This window comes from Chinchilla lanigera, unplaced genomic scaffold (genome assembly GCF_000276665.1).
Source record: "Chinchilla lanigera isolate Chin_1 unplaced genomic scaffold, ChiLan1.0 scaffold00040, whole genome shotgun sequence".
NCBI lineage: Eukaryota > Metazoa > Chordata > Mammalia > Rodentia > Chinchillidae > Chinchilla > Chinchilla lanigera.
Window position 1 is genome coordinate 4613277 of NW_004955441.1, and position 19758 is coordinate 4633034.

Sequence of the window (19758 nt, forward strand, 5' to 3'; positions counted from 1 at the left end):
GTGAGCTGACCTACAATCCCCACATTCAAAAATATATTCTAAGGTAATTATTAGCCCAGGCTGGAAAGAAGCTTGGACACAGATGTTGTCCCTACAGAAAAATTAATGGAGATGCTGTATTTGTCTGTGGTCAGAAGAGCAGTTAAAGTGACCCTGGGACAGTGAACCTGCTGGTGCGCCTGTGCGCTTAGTGACACGACAAGCCCACCCGGGGGCACACTGTCCCGTCACAGCGGCGGCCCACAGGGTGTGACCAAAATTTTAAAAAATTTGTTACAGCGAAAGACCCATTGCCATGAATCCCCTCAAAATGCTACTCCTCACTCTGAATATACTTATCCCATCATTCTTGCCACTTTCTGAAGCTTTTGTGAATGCCTTTAGTTACACTGTCAGGGCTGCCTCAAAGTTGTGAGTCAATGCAAAATGTTTACCTTTCATGGTCCTTTTGACTTGGGAAAGATCTAGAAGTTCCAAAGCACCAGATCCAATGAACAAGATGAACAAGGACACACTGTAATATTTTTATCAGCCTGCCTTTCTGTTGGATGGTGCTCTACATCCCCTGCATGGTTTTTTTTTTTTGGAGAGAGGGTCTTACTATGTAGCCCAGGTTGGCCTCTAACTCATGGTGATCCTCCTGCCTCAGCCTCCCAAGTGCTAGAATTACAGGCATGCACTACCATGCCTGGCTATTCATTGCATTTTTTTTTATCACATTGTAAAGATACTTATGAAAGAGGACTTCAGAATTGCTTCAAAAAGTAGAAGAATGATGAAATAAGTGTGTCCAAAGCAAGGGGGGTAATGGCACTGTATCTGTTTCTGTAATAAGTTTTTTAAACCTTCACTATATACTTCCAGCATAACTTCTACAAAATAGCATGGGGCCCAGTACTGTCCTTGCAACTGTGTGTGTACATGAAAATTTTGCATGGAAAGAGGGTGCAACTCTACATACCAAAACTGGGTAGAGGATACAAGGTGATTTCCTACTATGCAGAGTATATAGGTTTTTACAGTGAGCCATATTGTCTTTTTAATTAGAAAATAAAACGTTGAGTTTATGTCAAATAATTGGCACAAAAACAAAATGAGTCAAAGTTGACTCCAGATAGATCCTGTTCTAAGAGAAACTGATTATCCTTCCATCACTCTTACCTCTTCCCTTCTATGAAACTTGGTCTTTTCCCTCAGCTGGTCTTTACATGACCCTCTTTTCCCCAAAAGGGTCCTTGTGTTTCTTTTTACTGAACCCTCCATTTTCCTCCTCCTCCCTCTCAAAACCTTGCTTCAGAGAAACTTCTGCAATAAATCATGAATGCAGAAATGTATTTGATTCTCTCACAGAGTAATTAAGGATAACTCACTGTGTTCCTCTAAAGAGGACTGAAAGCTAATGCTATTTGCATCAGTACTGTGTTAATGCATTTTGAGCAAAATGCTAAATGTTAAGTGACATTTCTATGGAAGGATTACTTTAACCTCCCCGCAAGTGGCACAGTTGAAAAGAATTATTTTAAGAATAATGAAGTGTAAAAAAATGGCACTTGAGTAAGAGAAACTTACTTTGACAATTGTGAAACACAAGCGTTATTAGCACCTGGAATTTCCAGTCAATGTTTTGAGTTGAACCCATTGCTTCTCTTTTTCCATTTCAATGCCTCCTCCGGGGCAGGTTCAGACCGCCCAGGGACAAAACCCTACCTTGGTTCTGACCTTGGTAAAGTCTTACTAGGTTGGATCATGGAAAGAATGAGAACAGTTAGATTCACGTTCATGCTTTGACCAGTCCAGTGATTACAGATCTCTGGTCTACCACCACCTTCTCAGGCAGCCAAAACAGTGGCAGTGCCAACCCAGGGAAGACCCTCAGCTGTCCTAGCTGCTTCTTTTCAAGGGGTCCTTATTTCCCAGATCCTCGCCATTTATTTAGAGTTGGACAGAGCATTTAACTAACTGAGCCAATAGGAGATACTGCTCCAGAGCTCAGGCTTGTAAGGAAACTTGTAAGGAAGCTGTTAAATAAGCAAGGCCTATACCCAGTCTCTGTTCCTTTGAGGCAGTTTGGTGCAGGTTTTGAAAGAAATTCCTGAAGATATATAGCCCAGCTCTTATAAACCTGAAAAGGGATACTCTCTGGGGTTTATGTTTGAGAACTTGGTTAAAAGAGTGAGGAAAATTTTCATCATCTCATAGAAAGGGGCAGAGCAGATTGTGCTTGGATACTCTGTAGCAGGGAAGTTGAAGCACATTCCCTCTTCTCCGGGAATTTGCCTCTGAATTGTGACTTCAGGTTCACCTCTCCTCACTTCTGTGTGCCTCTTAATGGCTGAGAACTGGAATGCAGCAAATTCTCTTCTCTGAGACACTGTCGAGGCCTGCAGAGATTAGAAAGGAAGGTCAAGCAGGGCGTGTTATTTTCCACAAACTCTGCTCTGGGCCTGCTCCTTGAGCAGATCAGCTGGGTAAGAAAGTCACAGGCGACAAGGCTGAGAGACCATTACTGCAGTGGAGAGGTGTTCGGGTTTTTCTCCTGTCGGGGAGGATACCCATCTGCCCTCCCCATGTTAGAAGGGTCCTGGAAAGTCTAGATTCTGTTTTGTTGGGATATGGGATGGGAGGAGGGTCCCCTGGGTTCCCTGGTCAGGGCTAGCAGCTTCCATGAGCTTCACAAAGGTCCCTTTGCCGATGTGTACTCTGTCGTCCTGGACAGCAGGAATTAGGAATCAATCACATTACTGGCCCGAGCAAGGACTCTAAGACCATCATAGGCCTAAACAGCCCATGGGACTGTTCGGAAGGCCACGCCCTGGGGCACTCTCATCTCTTGTTCCCTTGACCATGACCTCTGCAACCCCTAAATCTAGAGGGAACTACAGGAAGCTCAGCTGACTTCCAAGCAAATCTGAAGTAGGTCACCTCCAGGGCACAGAATAAGGGGGAAAAGTAGTTTTGAGTTGTATATAAATCAGCAGACCCTGTGTAACCTGTCAAGCATCCAAAGGCAAAATTCTTCCAGAGCTGCTTTGCAGGAACTCATGGGGACAGGTGTGAGCCTAGGAAAGCTGCCTCCTGCCTACCACCCCCATGCACCCCAGAACATGCTCTGCAGCACCTACACATGCAGACCTCCGTGCACACTCGCTCTTGGCTTCCGCAGCTCAGTTCCAGGTCTCCTTGATGCCTTCACTTTGCCTGTTCTCAGGGGGTCAAAGAGAAGGTCTCTATCAGCTCAGATGCCCAAGGCTCTTGCTACTTTCTGCCCCATGGAGCAGTTCCCCACCTGAGCAGCTCATCTCCCGCGGGCCCAACCCCTTCTGGCCTCTGCGATAAAGCACGAACACCCAAGCACACCATGTGAATAGACATGGCACGGAGAGTGGGTGGCTGCAAACCGTGTTCCCAGTCTCCATTTCTCATTTCCCATTGCCTGACCACCTCAACAGTGTTTCAGGGCTATAGTCTGCCAAAGGCAGTTGGCCCCATTCCATTCTATTTAACCTATCATCCCCCAGTTCCTGAGCTCTGTGAGTCCCTACTGTTCCTCCAGTCTCCTTTACACTCCCAGGAGTTGCACTCGGTCTCACTGACCCACACAGATGTTCCTAGCTTCCATCACCTCCTACCCATTTCTGCTGTTCCTCTCTTCCTCCCTGCAACTTTGATCTGAGCTTCCGAGACCCTTCCTTGAACTCTCAAAGCGCCCTCGCCTTGGAAGACTCTCGTACAGCAAAGGTGCTCAGACCTCAGCTAGTCCCCAGATCTCATTAGGGCTCCTGCAGGAGGTGAGCAGGGTTGTAGTCAAACAGTCTGAGCAGAAGCAGGTGAGATCAGCTGGGGTTCTTTGGTGTTCTTCAGCCAGCTCTACTGTGGATAGAGGTGTGTGCTTTAGGCAAGTTGCCCAGTTCATCAGCTACAAAAGTCAGATCACAGAATTGGGAAGAATGATATAAAATGCATCAGGTCTAATTTCCTATCAAAAACTGAGTCCCTTATGATATGCCATACAGAAGTTTTCCCCCATCGGATAATTTCAGGGGGAAAGGATTCCCCCATCCCCTTCATTTGGAGGATGGCTCTGTCAGATACACCCCTTCAGAACTTTGACCCATAGTTTGTCTAAGCCAGTGCTTCTCAAAGTGTGGTCCAGGGACCCCGTGAGGTCCTCCTTTGGACTATATGTTCATGAGAACTGATATTCTTCACACATGTCAACAAAAAATAACACATCACAACAAACTGACTACAGGGAAAGATGTCAGATCCCTGCTGCTTTCCAATATGACAGACGTTGAAGAAATTTGCCACTCAGTGAGCTCTTGTGTTTTGGAAAACTGCAAGTTTTCATTAAAAATAAGATTTATGGAAAAATAGAAAAGGTGCATTATTTCTGATAGCTAAACATATTGCTACTTAACATTCTATTACAAGTGAGAGGATGCAATTTTAATTTCTAAATGTTAAAAATGAGCAGCTATTAGCCACACAAACAAAAGCTCTTTGGAGTCTTCAGTAATATTTTAAGAGTGTACAGAGAGGCTGAGACACTGAGAATGCCTTAAATGTGACAGCCTTTCAGATACATGAAACTAGACCTTATGTCCTTCTTTGTGTCTCATCTTTTCTAGAATAAATTTCTCCAAGCCTTCCAACAGTCTTTGTATGATTTGGTAGTACATGCTCTAGCTACAGTTTGTTAGTGGTTTGTGATACAAGGCACGCAGAGCACACCATGCTTGTGTGCCGGGAAATGCAGTCCCCCTGAATCATCCCAGGTTACACTTGGGGGAAGCTCTGCCTCGCACTGACTTATCTCATACTCTACTTACAATGACTAAAATCCCCAGGATTTTTTTTTCTCTTGAACTTCTATAGAAGCAAGTGACCCCCATCTTCTCTGTGTATGGCTGAGTTTTTAACCCAAGTTGGACTACTACACATTTTCTCCCTTAGATGGTGGCAATCTTCCTGAATTTTAATTCTGTCATTTAATGTGCTGGCTATCCCTCCAAACTTTGTGTCTTCTGCAAAATTGGTAAACATTCCACCTGCATTCATTCCAGTCACTGACAAAAATATAGGCATATCCCACGGGACTGGGTCTTGTAAGCCCCACCCCACCTCTTCTGTGTTAGGTCAATCCATGAACGGACACAAATAGCTATACATGGTTGGTGATGTTGTCACCAGCCTCAGTATTTTGTCGCCTCCTCTGCAGGACCCCAGACGTACAGCTCAGTTCTTGCACCCTGCCCACCGTGCCTCTGACCCACAGACGTAACTCCGCACACCCCCGGTGTAAGCTACCAGTCTCACTGCAGGAAAACTTATTTCATTTAAAAAGTATTTTTCAGGGTTTTTCTTAGAACTACACATAGGGATGAATTTTTTCCAAATTCTAGAATTCTGCTGCTGGAGTTTTGCCTTCACAGGTCCCAGCTCTCCCTGTCCTAGTGATTCCTCAGTCTCTTATACATGGGGCGGCTTCCCAGTGCCAACCCTACCCTCCTAAAGGTCGCTCAGAATTGGAATAGGAGGGCCGCAGCCCTCTGGTGCAGCGGGATCCTAGTAAGTCAAATGAGAACTTAGTGACCCCATGAGAACCATCCTTAAACTGGATGGCTTCATGGACCATGAGCTTCATGTGAGTCAAACAAACTTCACTGGCCTGGAGACCCATGGTTACAAGGTTAATGCTTCCGTGAGAAAAGGCTGCCGGGTCCCAAACGAGAACCCCATGCAGAGTCTTAGCAGATAACCCAATTAGAGGCACAGGATTGTGGATGAATGACTGGCATGACAGCTGATACCCGGGACTTCAGACTGTCCCCAGCCTTCTCTGAAAGTCCCCATGCAATGGGCTGCTGATGTGGCAATTCCTCGGATACAGCTGCTAGGCTCTGCAACATGAGGCTAGGAAAAGGAACGGAAGGCTCAGCGGGTCTCTTGCTCCAGAGGCGCTATCTTTAGACGTCCACCTCCTCCCACCATGGCACCCCAGCCAGCAGAGGCATGGGGAGGAACTCAGGAGCTGAAGGGTATTCTGGGCTTCTGTCTCATAAAACTTTAGCACCCTAAGGGCCAGAGGTTACAGCTCCCACATGGGTTCGAAGCTGGTGACTTCCAGGCATGCAGGGAAACAGAAGGAGATGAAACCAACACAAAGGTCATCACTGGGGTCAGAGGAAGCGGGCCTTCTGAAGACTTAGCCACATGAACGGGAGTTACCAGTGTCTGTGCCCCGCCCAGCTCTTCAGTGGTGTAACCGAGTGCCCTGAGATGCTGAAGCAACAGCTCTTCCTCCCCTGTGTCATACGGCCAGTGGTTGAGCACAGGCCCCGGAACCCGCCTCAGCCCTGCTGCTCCCCGCAAGACTGCTCTCACTGGTAAAACGGTGCCATAGTCATACTTAATCGACAGGGTCATTGTGGCTTACTCCTTACAAAGTGCTTCTGTGAGAGACAGAACAAGCTCCAGATAAATGTTAATGGTGTCTATATTTTTACCATGGAAATCACTGAGAATCAATACTTCTTTTAGCTCTGACTGTATCCATGGGGTAGCTAAGCAAAGATGGTCACAAAAGTAATGCCCTGTTTCGTTTTGTTTTTCAAGAGTGACTTACACTCTTCAGACTGATCATATACATGGGCCTCTTCGGAGGTTCTTCCATGTGAGACAGGGCCTGACAGTCTTTATGGTCTCAGCTTAGGCAGGAGAAAACTGCAGGTGAACTGTGGTGAAGGTGGGTGAGGCTGGGTTACCCCCCCCCGGGGTTGGCAGCCCCAGGCAGGATCTTCTGACTTCTCTTTTCCCATACCATTCTCTTCCTCCTTGACAACAGCGCAAAAATGTTCTCAAAAACTTACTTCTCATTACTACCAAGTCCAAAAACACCAGGTCTCAGCTGTACAAATATTTTTCAACCCTTGGCTTTTAGATGAATGTGTTGGTTCAAACTTGTCCCAAAAAAGATGAAAGTGGCATTAATAGACAAACTTCCAGGATAGAAATAACAGGCTTGGAAATCCCTGATGCCAGGGAACTATTTATCTCCTATTCACATAATAGAACACCCAGCATTCTAGTCTTCATTGCATTCAAGGGTGTTAAGGCAAGAAAAAATGGGGGGCCAAAACTGGAAAATGCCAACATCCTTCTTTAGGAGTAGAGCAAAATGCATATTTTCACCAGTAGGTGGCGACAGAGTAACAAGGCTAAAGAAGCAAAATGTTTAAAGATAAATCCTAAATATTTGCAACGTGGAGACTGTATCATCTCCATAATACAGTTATTTACTACTGTTATTTCCTAAGAAATTAAGTACTATTGTGTACCAAGAAATTAAGGTCTCCAGGAGCTACCTGACTTACTCAAGGTCATACAACTGGTTAACAGCTGAGCCATACTAAACTCACTTCTCCCCACTAAACCAGGACGTGCAAGAGCATGCATTGCCTTTTTAAATTACCTGGCTCTTAATCACTTACAGAAAAAATATCACTGCTTTTGTGATTTTTTGTGAATAATTCCAGTTTTGTGATTTTTTGTGAATAATTCACAAATTATTTTGTGAATAATTCCACTATTTTTTGTGAATAATTCCAGTTGACAGCAAAGCACAAAGCCTGTATGAAATGAAACAGTTAATCACACTCTCAACCTAAGAAAGTTAAGAAGGCAGAGCAGGAAAGAGAGAAAAGGGAAGAAAGGACAGCAGCCAGAGCTGTGTTCCTAGGAGGTTTCCTAATATGTTTGGGCTGCTTCTGAGCCTCTCCCAGCTATGATTCCCCCACAGAGACCATGAATTATTGGGTAAGAATCTCCCCTTCACCCCCACTCTTTCCACTCCATCAGCATGTTTGTGACGAAGGACACTGAACATTTCACTACATATAGAATCCAAGTGCCACATTGGTTTATTCTGCTTAAGGCACACAGAAGCAGAAGCGCAGGGACTGAGGGGATCGCCGCTCCCTGGACGGCCAGATTTGTTCTGTATGGGTCCAAAGAGGATAATCCGAACAGGTGGTACCAGTGAATCTAGAGTGGTGTCAAACACTTATTAAGCGCTAAATAAGTATGAATTGGGTGGGGGTGGATGGACAGATAGACAGATGAATTAACTGATGAAAACAGATTTAGGTTAAAAATTTCAGATCCCTACAGTGAAATTTTTTCACAGTCTCAATAATCCAAGAAGGAATAGGAATAAATGCTATTTTGGTTGGACTTGTGATGAAGTCCTTGTCTCTGGAGGTATTAAAGCACCAACCAGCTACTCATTTGACAGCAATGTTGTAAAAGCAGCCTGAGGGATGTTTTGGACTAGACGAGTTTTTTGGGTCCTTTAGCATCTTAGAATCCATGAGATGGTGTCTAGTGAAAGAAACAGGCAGCAATAATTACGCCTTTGGTTTTAGGAGCTTTAGATGGGAAAATCACACCAATTTACAGTTACTTCATCCAAACTTATGGTCCCATGCTCCTTTACTGACCTTTCTTTCACGATTAGGAAAGATGATTCTAGCAGTTCACTTCAGAGGTTCTACTGGTTTGGTTTAAGTAACAAGCTTCTTTTTTTAATTTTGAAAATCAGGAGAAACGGACTTGCAGAAGCCGCAACCAGCCCTTTTAGACACAGGTACTTATACAGCCAACCTCTCAGTCCTGGCCAAATCAGGACACACAGAAGCAGAGACCTAAGAGGGTCTAATAATCCAGCCGGTGGCCTCGAAGCCAAACCTCTAACATATCCATGCTTTCCGATGAGTGAGACATTCAAGTCCTGCGACTGGCACATGGAAAATTCTGTAAGGAGACGTGGAGTCAAGGGGAACACAAGATTAACAAAAGAGAGAAAGGAAATGTGAAGATAAAAAGCCGGAAAGGAGTTAGTTCCCCACGCCAAATGGGTTGTATTAGACTCCCTCCGGCAGCCCTTTGACGTCCTGCTTTCTCTTCTTTGTTTGCAAAACCTTATCCCAAATGGGTTGTATTAGACTCCCTCCGGCAGCCCTTTGACGTCCTGCTTTCTCTTCTTTGTTTGCAAAACCTTATCCCGGTTGTTTGCTGCATCGGATGTTTCAAATTCCAACAAACCAACCAGGCCTTGTACTGGTGGGGGAAGCGGGATAGGTGGCTTGGGAGGATGGAGAGGACTCGGCCCGGAGCTCGCTTCGCTCCCCCTCCTTAAGACCTACAACTTTGAGGCGTGTCCCTGAGAGGCGTTCTGGCTGAGAAATGCTATGCAACACCCAAAGCGAATTTTTTAATGATGTGAGGAAGTGGGGTGAGCTAGCTGACCTTTGATGGGAAGATGAAATCATGTGCTTTGCAAACTGGAAAAAAATAAGCCGAAGTGCCAGGAGAAAACGCACTGCAGCCAGAGCGAGGACGGATCCCAGCACCTCCTCCGCCCGGCCAAACTCCTGAACTTCCGGGCGTCCTGAAAATTGGAGCCTCACTTCCGGTGGAGCTCTGCTCGGGAAACCCGGTGGTCTTGCTCAGCCTAAAACAATTCACATATATTGTCCTCATTTCCCTAACTGGCATATTTGTGAACTCGGCATGAGAATGGCTGTAAGGAACCACCCCGACCCCTGCCAGGCTAAAACTCACCTCCTACACAACTTCTCCCAACATGAACACTTTCGCTTCTCTACCTTTTGAATTACTTTTATCTGAGCCCTTCTTCCCAGGTCTACATCCAGCTCTCTTTCAATTGTCTTCCTCATCTTTCTAGACTGCCTTAAACGTAAAATAACTGAGAACCACCATGTGCTGAGCACCATGCAGGTTCGCGTGAACCAGACATACTGCCTGACCTCAAGATTTTCAGAATTTTAAGAGGAATAATTTACACTGGCAAAGTTCTTCCTGCTTTCAGATAAGGAAACGAAGGCTCAGATTGAACAATTTAAAATGAGAACACAAGTCTCCTGCTTTCAAATCTCCCCGAGTACCTAACAGAGTATTATCCTTAGCAGACTGTCAGTAAATATGAATTTATTCTTATTTTTCTCAGGATAGGAGTGATACAAAAAAGAGCTACGTATCAGCCAAGCCCCTGAGCTAGGTGTGAATACCACTGAGTCCCCTCTCCTGGGGTAAGGCCAGATGCTTCCTGTACTTGTAAGTCACCAAAAGTTTTACTGCTCTTTCCAGGATTCCTTCCAAAAGAAGAATTAAGCACACAGGCTTTGGAACCAGTATCCCAGGGAGATCCAAGTAAGTTAATTGACAACTAAAAACTCATGGTAGTTTTGACATTTGATCTGCTCTTTCTCTTCTTTTCCCACTCACTCCCATCCAAGGCTGTCTCTCTCCTGCCATGGATCTGTTTATCTCCCTCTTCTGTCACATTGTTCTAAGGAGAAAAGGAAGCTTTGAAGGGTTTAAACTGCACATGAGGAAGAATAGCTCAGGTTTTTAAATATCACTATGGCAACAGGGTGCCGAATGGGAAGGAATGAGGACACAACGGCAGATAAAAGGAACAGACAGGCCATTCAGCAGGGACAATGGTACCACGGAGGTGATGGTGGCCAGGGCTTGGAGCTGGAAGTGGAAATGGAGAGAAATAGGCAAATTCAAGAGATATAGAGGAGAAAGAATCGATGGGATTGGGCTGGAGATGTAAGAGAGGAAGCAGAAAAATGATTTGAACAACTGGTAAATAGTGCTTCCGTAAGCAACACAGGATGGAGCAGGTTCAGGGACAGGATGAGACATTTATGTGGATCACCTGCCATGAGAGGTCCAGTTTCATAAAAACGACCGCTCAGATCTGATATTCGGACAGAACAGCCCAGTCAGAAATTTAGAATTCAAGATGCGGAGCAAGATGGTGGCTGAGAAACTCACCCGGCAACTGTTTCCCCATATCCGCACCAAGGTGAGCAGGTACACACACCAAACTACCACACAAAACCTAAGGAAAACACATTGTCATATAGTCTTCTGTCTTTTCTCTAAATTAAACGTAAATGGGTATTAAAATATATCCAAAAAAGAAACAAATTAGAGTTGAGCAATAGCACAGTACTGAAGCTATGAGAACAGAAAATATGACCTTGCAAGATAGAGCAGAATCAGAGGAGAGAGATTGAACCTGAAGAACCACAGTAGGTGGAGGAAAAGCTACCTAAGGATACCGAAAAGGAAGGACCAGAGAAAGAGAAGAAAACAAGAAAGATGTGGTCATCTGCAAACTACGGAAAGAAAGCACACGCAAATTCCTGTAGAGAGTAGCTACAGGTCAGCCATCAGTGGGCTGTGAGTTTCAACTCTGCTGCATGTGAGAATTACCTGAAGACTTTTTTTTTCTTGAGACAGGGTCTCGCTATATAGTTCAGGCTGGTCTTGACTCACTCTGTAGTCCAGGTTGGCCTTGAACTCATGGCAATCCTCCTGCCTCAGACACTATGCCCAGCCTGAAGACATTCTTAAAATTAAAGATGCCTACATCCCGCATCACACATACATGTATCAGATTCTCCTTGGGCCTGGCTATACCAGATGCTGTCTGGAGTCCAGCAGCATCAGGGTCACCTAGAAATTTGTTACAAATTCAGTCTTTGGTTCCCTTGAGAAGCACTACCTAGAGTCATGTCCAGGCTTTTTTATTACCGGAAGTGGCATGAGCAACTCTGATAAATGCATGACTCTGATCCGTGTCCAGGGTTAAGAAACAATGGCCTGACATATTGGACAACACCAAGCATTTAATCTACAGAATTGTAAGTAATTGGTACATTTCTTCCCATTGAACCATATCTTACCTTTTCTTCTTTGTCCCCCAACATATCTTCTGTGACCACGTGAAACTTCTCAGGCTGAACATTTCACCACCAACTCTACCTATCAGGGTGGATGCATGTTTTCATCTCGATATAAGACAGCCACCGAGTCTTAGACATCATATTCCCTGAGCCGGAGCCACTGTCATTGAAATATCCTAGGCAAAGGGAATCAAAGGTGATCTCAGCAGCCGTGATGACACTGAATAAAGAGAAATAAGTGAATGGAGAAATTCCTAACTTTCTTTTATACAGCCTAGCCACGCAATGAACGGGTCCTTCCTGAAGATAGAGAAAATGAGGAAAAAGAACCATCACAAGAGAAACCCAAATAGTTGCTATAAACACCATGTACTGTACTATTTTATACTTAAAATAAATGAATGAAAGAAAATCTCCTTTAGCCCCTACTCTAACATCCCCACACACGCAAAAAAAAGCTATTTAAAAATGCATATTGAACCAATCTGCTGACAGCTGGAAGTAAAACCCATCGTATTCAGGAGTGCTTCTCCAACTTCACTGTGTACATGAATCGGTCCGGCCCCCTTATTAAAATGCAGATCTGATTCCGTAGGTTTGCGTGGAGCCTGAGGGTCCACTTGTCTAGCAAGGAGTAGGTGTTGGTGGGTGGCAATCCCTAAAGAACATCACTGCCACCTGCTGGCAGCATTTCACACCACAAGGCCGGACTTAGAAACAAACCGAGTTGGTGAGCTTGGGAAGCCACCGCACACATAAGAAAGCATGCAGCAGTTCTGCCGGCTTCGGCTCCATTCCAGGCTTTAGTGGCGTCTTTAAACTCCCAATTCTTGATTTTATTTGCTTCTACCAATCTTCATCTCAAGGATTATGCTTGGCTATTGGCCGTTTTGGAGGCAGCAAAGAAAATAACAGGGGAAGCCAGCTGATAGGAAGAACTGGTAGTCACTGAATGACCCCCCCGGCAGATGATAGGTGAGAGCTCTGAGTTCCGCTGAAGGGCTAAGACGTACTGGGCACAGTGACACACACCTGTATCCTGGCTACTCCGAAGACTGAGCCAGGAGGATCCCAGCCTGGGCAACTTAGTGAGACTTTCTCTCAAAATAAAACGTCAGAACAGCTGGGATATAAGTTAGGGTATAAACAGCTGAGCATACCCTGAACCTCTGCCTCACTTTCTCCTCCTTGGAATCTCAGGGGCCGGCAGAGAAACAGAGGAACGAGGGGCTGCCCGGGTGACTGCAAAGGGAGATCACTAGAGTAACAGTCTTTTTCCACTCCTCAGACTGCCAAGTGGACTTGTTGTTTTTAATCGACGGGAGCTCCAGCATTGGCAAGCGGCGGTTCCGACTCCAGAAGCAGTTCCTGGCTAACGTCGTCCAGGCGCTTGACATCGGCCCCTCGGGTCCTCTGATGGGTGTTGTTCAGTATGGGTAAGTGCAGTTAATGTTCTGGATTGAGGAACAAAGTGCTGGTGTTTGCTTAATTTTACGCCGCACATAACACCAGCACGTCCTGTGTGATCTAAGTGAGAAAAACTGGAACAGTCTGGATGCCAGTCAAGAAATGTGAGCCTTTCTGAAGGGACAGAGAACTTAATACACACTTGTAAGGAAGTGGCATTTGCAATACGACTGATAAAGTAATTGTTTGTCTGAGAATTAGGAGAACTAGGTGCAAATCTTAGTTTGCCGGCCTCGTGTGTGGCCTTGGACCAGGCCTTTGCTCTTGGGTCACCAGTTCCCTCCTTCATCTGTAGACGCAGCAGGCAAAATCCGCTTTCATCCTTGACTCTTAGGACTTGTGTTTGTTACCCTGAACTACCGTCCACCCACTTACAGGTGACACACCTGGAGGGTGCTTGGGTTGCATTCCCGTTTTCTCTAGGTAACCGTGGGCCTCTGCACCGCTACCCGAAAAGTTCAAGAGGCAACAGGAAGACTGGGACAGAGGCCCCAGCAGTCCAGCGACTGTCCCCAGTCTGTTTTATTGTTTTACTAAGGGTCGAAATTAAGGAGTCCTATTACCATTCCAAACTCAGCCTTCTTTTTTGTTTTTTCTTGTTTAGGATAATAAAGCAATCTCATCTCAGATATGAGTCGATTTCTGACAGACAATAATAAACAATCAAAAGAGAGCAGGCACAAATCTCAGGCTTATACCTCAAATTGGCATTTTTTTGACCAACAACTGTTGGGGCCAAGATGACTCTGCCGCCTTTCACGAAGGACCACTGAGCCCCACAGGGTCCCCTCCCTCCCCCAACACCTGCAGTGGAGCCCCCAAAAGTGGAAACCAGTGTAGACCTCGGTGCCTCAGCTGTAGCCATAGCTCATACACTCCTTCTGCAAAGCAGGGGTGATGGCAGCTTCCAGGAGGTCTCCAGGCCCCTGCGGAGGTTTCCCAAGGATTTCATGAAGCAGCATTTTAGCTGAAATAGTTCTATCATCAAAGACGTGACAACACTTATTTTTAAGTTATCAAGAGAAACAAACAAAAATGCTTCCTTTTTTCAAAAGACCCTATAATATTTGCATTTTGAGAATTAAACTCCAATGAGACATTTAGTTCTATCTTCTTGTAGGGAAAAATTAGTAGATTAGTTAATTGACACATGTAGTCCAAGTCAAATTATATAAAAATAGCTAATTGCTGCAAATGCCGTACCTCAATGTTGAATAATCTATCTTAAGGCTTCTGACGGGAAATAAGGTTTTTAAAAAATTTTTGTTTTGTTGTTTTGAAACTGTTAACCCATTTTCACTCCTGTGCTAGCTTTTTTTTTTTTTTTTTGGTTTTTTGGGTTTTTCTCCGGTACCGGGAACCGAACTCACGACCTTGCATGTGCCAGGCAGGCGTTTTTGCCGCTGAGCTAAACCCCCAGCCCCTCCTGTGTTAGCTTTTAAGATAGCAAACAAATAACCGGCTTTTCTATAGGGAGGAAATACAAGTATTTACTAACAGATGTCCCTACCCCATTTTATGAGAGGGTTCAAAGCTTGGTGTGTTGCCTTGCATTAAAAATACCTGCTTTCAGAATTGTTCATACCAAGGTTTGTAGCAAGATACAAAACTAAAGTGATGAATATGTCAAGGAAAAGAAAAGTGGCCCTAGGATAATGTTGTGTGCCAGTGAGAACACGGATTAAAGAACAAATGTAGCAGGGAAGAAAAACCAATAAAGATTCCTTTTCTCTGCTGTGGCTTGAATGTGTCCCCCGGTATTTGCTCATTGGAAACGTATTCCCAGTGCAGCAGTGTGGAGAGTTGGGACCTTTACGAGGCGATTAGGAATTGACTCATGTTGTTATCAAGGGACTGGGTAGTTACTGAGAGGGTAGGTTTGCTACTGAAGTGAGTTCAGTCTGTGTTACTGTAGCTCACTCCAGCACTGTTGCCCTTCTGCCTTCTACTATGGATGCCCGAATGAAGGCGTGTGCCAGATGGGGGTGTCCTGACCTTGATCTTTACAGCCTTCAGAACTGTAGTAAGAAATGTTTCTTAGCCAGGCATGAAGGTGCACACCTGTAATCCCAGCACTCGGAGGTTGAGGCAGGAGGATCGCCATGAGGGTGAGGCCAACCTGGGCTACAAAGTGAGTTCAAAGCCAGCCTGGACTATATACTATATAGTGAGACCCTGTCTCAAAAATAAATAAATTAAACAACAAATAAAGATAAGTATTTTTTTTCTCAATAAATTGTGCAGTATTCTGTTATAAAATGCAAAACACATGTAGTTATGCACACACACACACACACACACACACTCCAAAACATAGTCTCCTCCACTTTCCTAACGTGGTTACCGTTTGCAAGAAAAAGATTACTTCCCGACTTCACTTTCTAAATGTTCCTTCATATCTGCCCTTTTTCTTTCCATCTCCCTGTTAATTTCAGCAGACAGGGAAATGTGTGTGCCTTCCTCCTTTTTATAATCACATAAACCAATCCATCATCTTCATCTGCTTTGGCCACAGGGTGGAGGGGAAGCACAATGAACTGCTGACGGGCGATCTAGATTCTGACCTTAGCCCTGCTGTGTGACCTTAAGCAAGTCACTTAACCTCTCCGTGTAAGTGGGGCCACCTGTAAAGCACAGCGGTCGGCCGATGATTTATGAGGGCTCTGTCGGCCTGGTATTCTGTAATTCACTGATGTGGCCTTTGTGTCCAGAAGACATCCAGTAAGTGAGTGTTGGACTGACAGACTACTGAGTCACTTCCCACTGCCTTCCCGCTTCAGGGTCCTGGCTAGGCAGGGCGATCTAAGATGAAATGATGAGTTACATGGAAGTTATAAATCCACCTGTGGGAAGAGGGAAACAAACTAGAGTGCAGCCTGATGGGGCTGAAGGGCGACACGTTTATGCAGCTGAAATTGCTTTTGGGGTCAGGCGACAAGTGCTCCCACATGGACAGCTGCCCTCACTGCTTTTTCCGTCCGTCACATGCAGAGGAAGAGGGCCCGGCAGCAGAGGGTAGGAGGTAGCTGCAGACCCAGAGCCTGTGTTTCTGCAAAGGGACGCGCCTGTTGGGAATCTGGGAATCTCATTCTTCTCACAGCGTTTCGGGTTCTCACCAGATTCTAAAGCTCCTGTGTTAGGATTCTCCAGAGAAACAGAACCAACACAACATGTATAATTATAAGACAGGAGTTATTAACTGGCTTAAATGACCAGTGGCTGAATAGTTCCCCAAAGGCCATCTGCAAGCTGGGGAGCTGCAGAAACCTGTAGATGCTCAATCCAAGAAGATGCAAGCCTCAGAACAAGAGGAGGCTCATCGTGCAGCGCCAGCCCAAGGACGAAGGCCTGAAAGTCCCTGGAGAGCTGCTGGTCCAAGTTCATGCTCGAAGGCTGAAGAATCTGGAGTCAGATGTCAGACAGGGATGGCAGCAGCAAAAAAAAATGCCCCTACTCATGTACACGTGCCACCTTCCCCCGTCCGCTTGTTTGTGCCTTCTGATCCCCCAGCCTATGGGCTGGTGCTGCTCATACTGAGGGCTGGTCTTCCCCATGCAGCTCACTGACCCACAGGCCAATCCTCTCTGAAGACACACCGGAAGTGTGCTTTACCGCTGTCCTAGGCATCTCCTCATCCGGGGAAGTTGACAACCAAAATGAACCATCACGCTCTCTCTACTGCCCCTCAGGACCATACCTTGTCTTGGTGTGGTGGAACCTTGAGGCCTCAGAGAACAAGTGCTCCTGCCTCATCATAGAGAGTGAGGATGCGAGGCCCTACAAAGAAATGACTTGCCATCAAGAACGAGCGCTTAAAGGAGAGGCGGAAGTGGAAAAGGACCCGAGGAGAGCACCGCAACCCTGAATATGTCCTCCCTCAGGCGCACACTTCTGTCACGAGGGCCACTGCGCCACACAGCTCCCCAGACAAGGCCTTTCTTTGTTCTTCCTTAGGAGAGTTGAGTCTCTTTTAAAAATCCTACATTTAAAATTTAGAAGCCTCATACAAATATCAACAGGAAACAAGAAATAAAAATTCAAGATGTATAAGAATGGTCTGATTTACAAAGTGCAACACATCCTGATTCCTCAGATATCTTGCTCAGTGGTCCTTTGGGTGCAAGGAACAGAAAACCATTCCAGGTGGCCCAGGAAAAAGGAGATTTATGGTGAGGAGCCCTCTCTCCTTCTGTCCCAAGCGCCTCTGGCTCTCTGCTTGTCCACATCATCTGCCCTTGGCAGACCAGCATCTTCTGCGTGGCCCTCGGTTTCTGCTCCTGCAATACTTCACCTGGCTCTGACAGAGCTTCTACCTCCGGGCCAGGCCCAGGCGAGGTCTCCACCCCTGTGACACTGGCATGTTCGTTCACTCTCTAGCATCTGCTGCCCACGGCAGCTCATAACCCATGTCCACATCAACCTGTCAGCAACCACGGCGTGCTTGTCACGGTTACCACACACCTCCAGGAAGAGAGGAGGCACTCTATACAGACTCGGAGACACTCAGGACTTCCCCAAGAATACCAGCTAACCACCTGACCACCGGAAGAAGCAAATATAAATCTTGAGTCAATCCCCAAAATGTCAAACAAAATTGACTTCAAGGAGAAAATGTCGCTTATCTGCCAGGAAAAGTTCTGATAATTGACTCCACCAAACTGAACTCTGGGACACTGAACTCGAACCCAATGCCGAGAATCAGGTCCTCATCTTGTACATGTATTCTGTGTTAAACTGTACAACCAGTGGCTCAGAACTGCACTTCTTACCAAGAGAAACACTAAAAGACTAAGTGAAAGAACAGCAACAGCAAGTTGTTCTTCGGTGAATTCTAGCAGAGGCAGCCAAATGGCCTTGTTATGCTTTGTGGCTGGATGCCCCCCAAAGCCTCATGCAGTCATGGGGCGGGCTTTTAGAGTTTATGACTGATCCATGATCCAGTGCTGGGATTATGGGTGTGAGTGCTACACCTGCCCTGGGGCAGACAGTTTGCATAGGTAAGGAAGAGAAAGAGGCTGCTTGCGGCCACTCCTCCCCCTTTTGCTCTTGTTGTTTTGCTGTTCTGCTGCCGTGAACTGTTGCCCTCTGCCATGTGCCACTCTGCCTTGGAGCCAACCGAGTATGGACTGAAACCTCCACAAACTGTGAGTTAAATAAACCTTTCCTTCCTTCATTTTGGGCATCAGGTATTTTGTCTCTGCAATGAGAAAAATGTAATCAAGACAGGCCTGATTGAGCTCAGACATACCCATAGGTGTCAACTGCCCCCAGAGCTTCAGGATTGCTTTCATTTTAGGCCCTAATTTCAATATAGATGGAACAGAACCCTGGATGCCCTTTTGATACCAACCATAGAAAACAAAATCAGAAAACAACGTTTGAATAAAGGGAAATGTCGGGTTTTCTTCATTTAAAAATGAAATTAACTTGCCTGTGCTCACAGGTCCATGACAGTTGTCCTCTATTTTAAGGAGAAGCCTTGATTTGGGGTGCATCTCCTCCATCTTCTAATTGCAGACAAGACCTCGCAGACAAGAACTCATAGCACCCTTCCCTGCCCCCAAACAGGAAGGATGCCCAGAGCCTCCTGTAGATGAGGACCAGACAGCAAGAGTGCAGGGAAAAGCAAAGGGTCAGGGCTTATGTGTCTGGCAGAATAATGATCCTGAAAACTGTCCACATCGAAATTTCTGAATGAAAGGGACCTTATTGATAGGATTGAAGGTAAAGATTCTGAGAGGGAGATTGTCTCCAGGCTCTCCCAATCTAATCACGAGTGCTTAAAAGTGGAGGGCCTGCCCACTGTTGGCAGTCAGAGGGAGATGTGACTAAAGAATAGTCAGAGAGCTAGGGAACTACTGACTTGGAAGAAGGAAGGGGCTGTTGGCAAGGACACCGTGTCACTGAGAAGCTTGTGGAAGGAAACAGATTCTCCCTAGAGCCTTCATGGCCCTGCCAACACCTTGTGTGAAGTCCATGGAGACCCAAGTTGGATTTCAGACCCTGAGAACTCTAAACTAATGTGTGTTGTTTAAGCTGTGGAATTTATGGTCTTCTGGTACAGCAGAAATTGCAAACAAATACAGCTGGCAACAAGGGCCAACCTCTCACATTCTTTGAGTAAAGGAAGGAGAGGCTAGAGCCCAAGAGACAGCTGGAATGGCCTGGCAGTTATGAATCACAGCACCCTGAGAGGCTTCTGAGCAGCAAGGGACTGCGTGGGCCCTGACTTCATATTGCCTTTACCTGGGGAAATGTAAAGGATACTGATACCTGGGCCTCTCCCCAGAACTATGAAACCAGAATCAGTCCAGGGATGAGACCCAGAAGTTGGTGCTTTCATCTCTTATTCCAATCCATGGCCAAGACTGAGAATGGCCACCTCCCAAGGAGGGAAGACAGCCCAACTTCCCAGGTAAAGGGTGGCAGTGCCTGTCGGACTCGGCTCTCTCAATTCTGCCCCGCTGCTCTTTAGCCCCCTTGGCAAACAGCCTTTCCAGGAACT

General features: G+C 45.9%; 1 protein-coding gene across 2 annotated transcripts in view; it reads left to right on the top strand.

Moving 5' to 3' along the window:
- The window catches only part of Vit (vitrin), a 123104-nt gene that overhangs the window by 85996 nt on the left and 17350 nt on the right, over nt 1–19758 (top strand). For both annotated transcript variants that reach the window (XM_005390859.2, XM_013517634.1), the window contains exons 8-9: nt 10171–10233; nt 13075–13222. In XM_005390859.2, coding sequence (XP_005390916.1) covers nt 10171–10233; nt 13075–13222 — 211 coding nt within the window. The remainder of the gene's footprint in view (nt 1–10170; nt 10234–13074; nt 13223–19758) is intronic.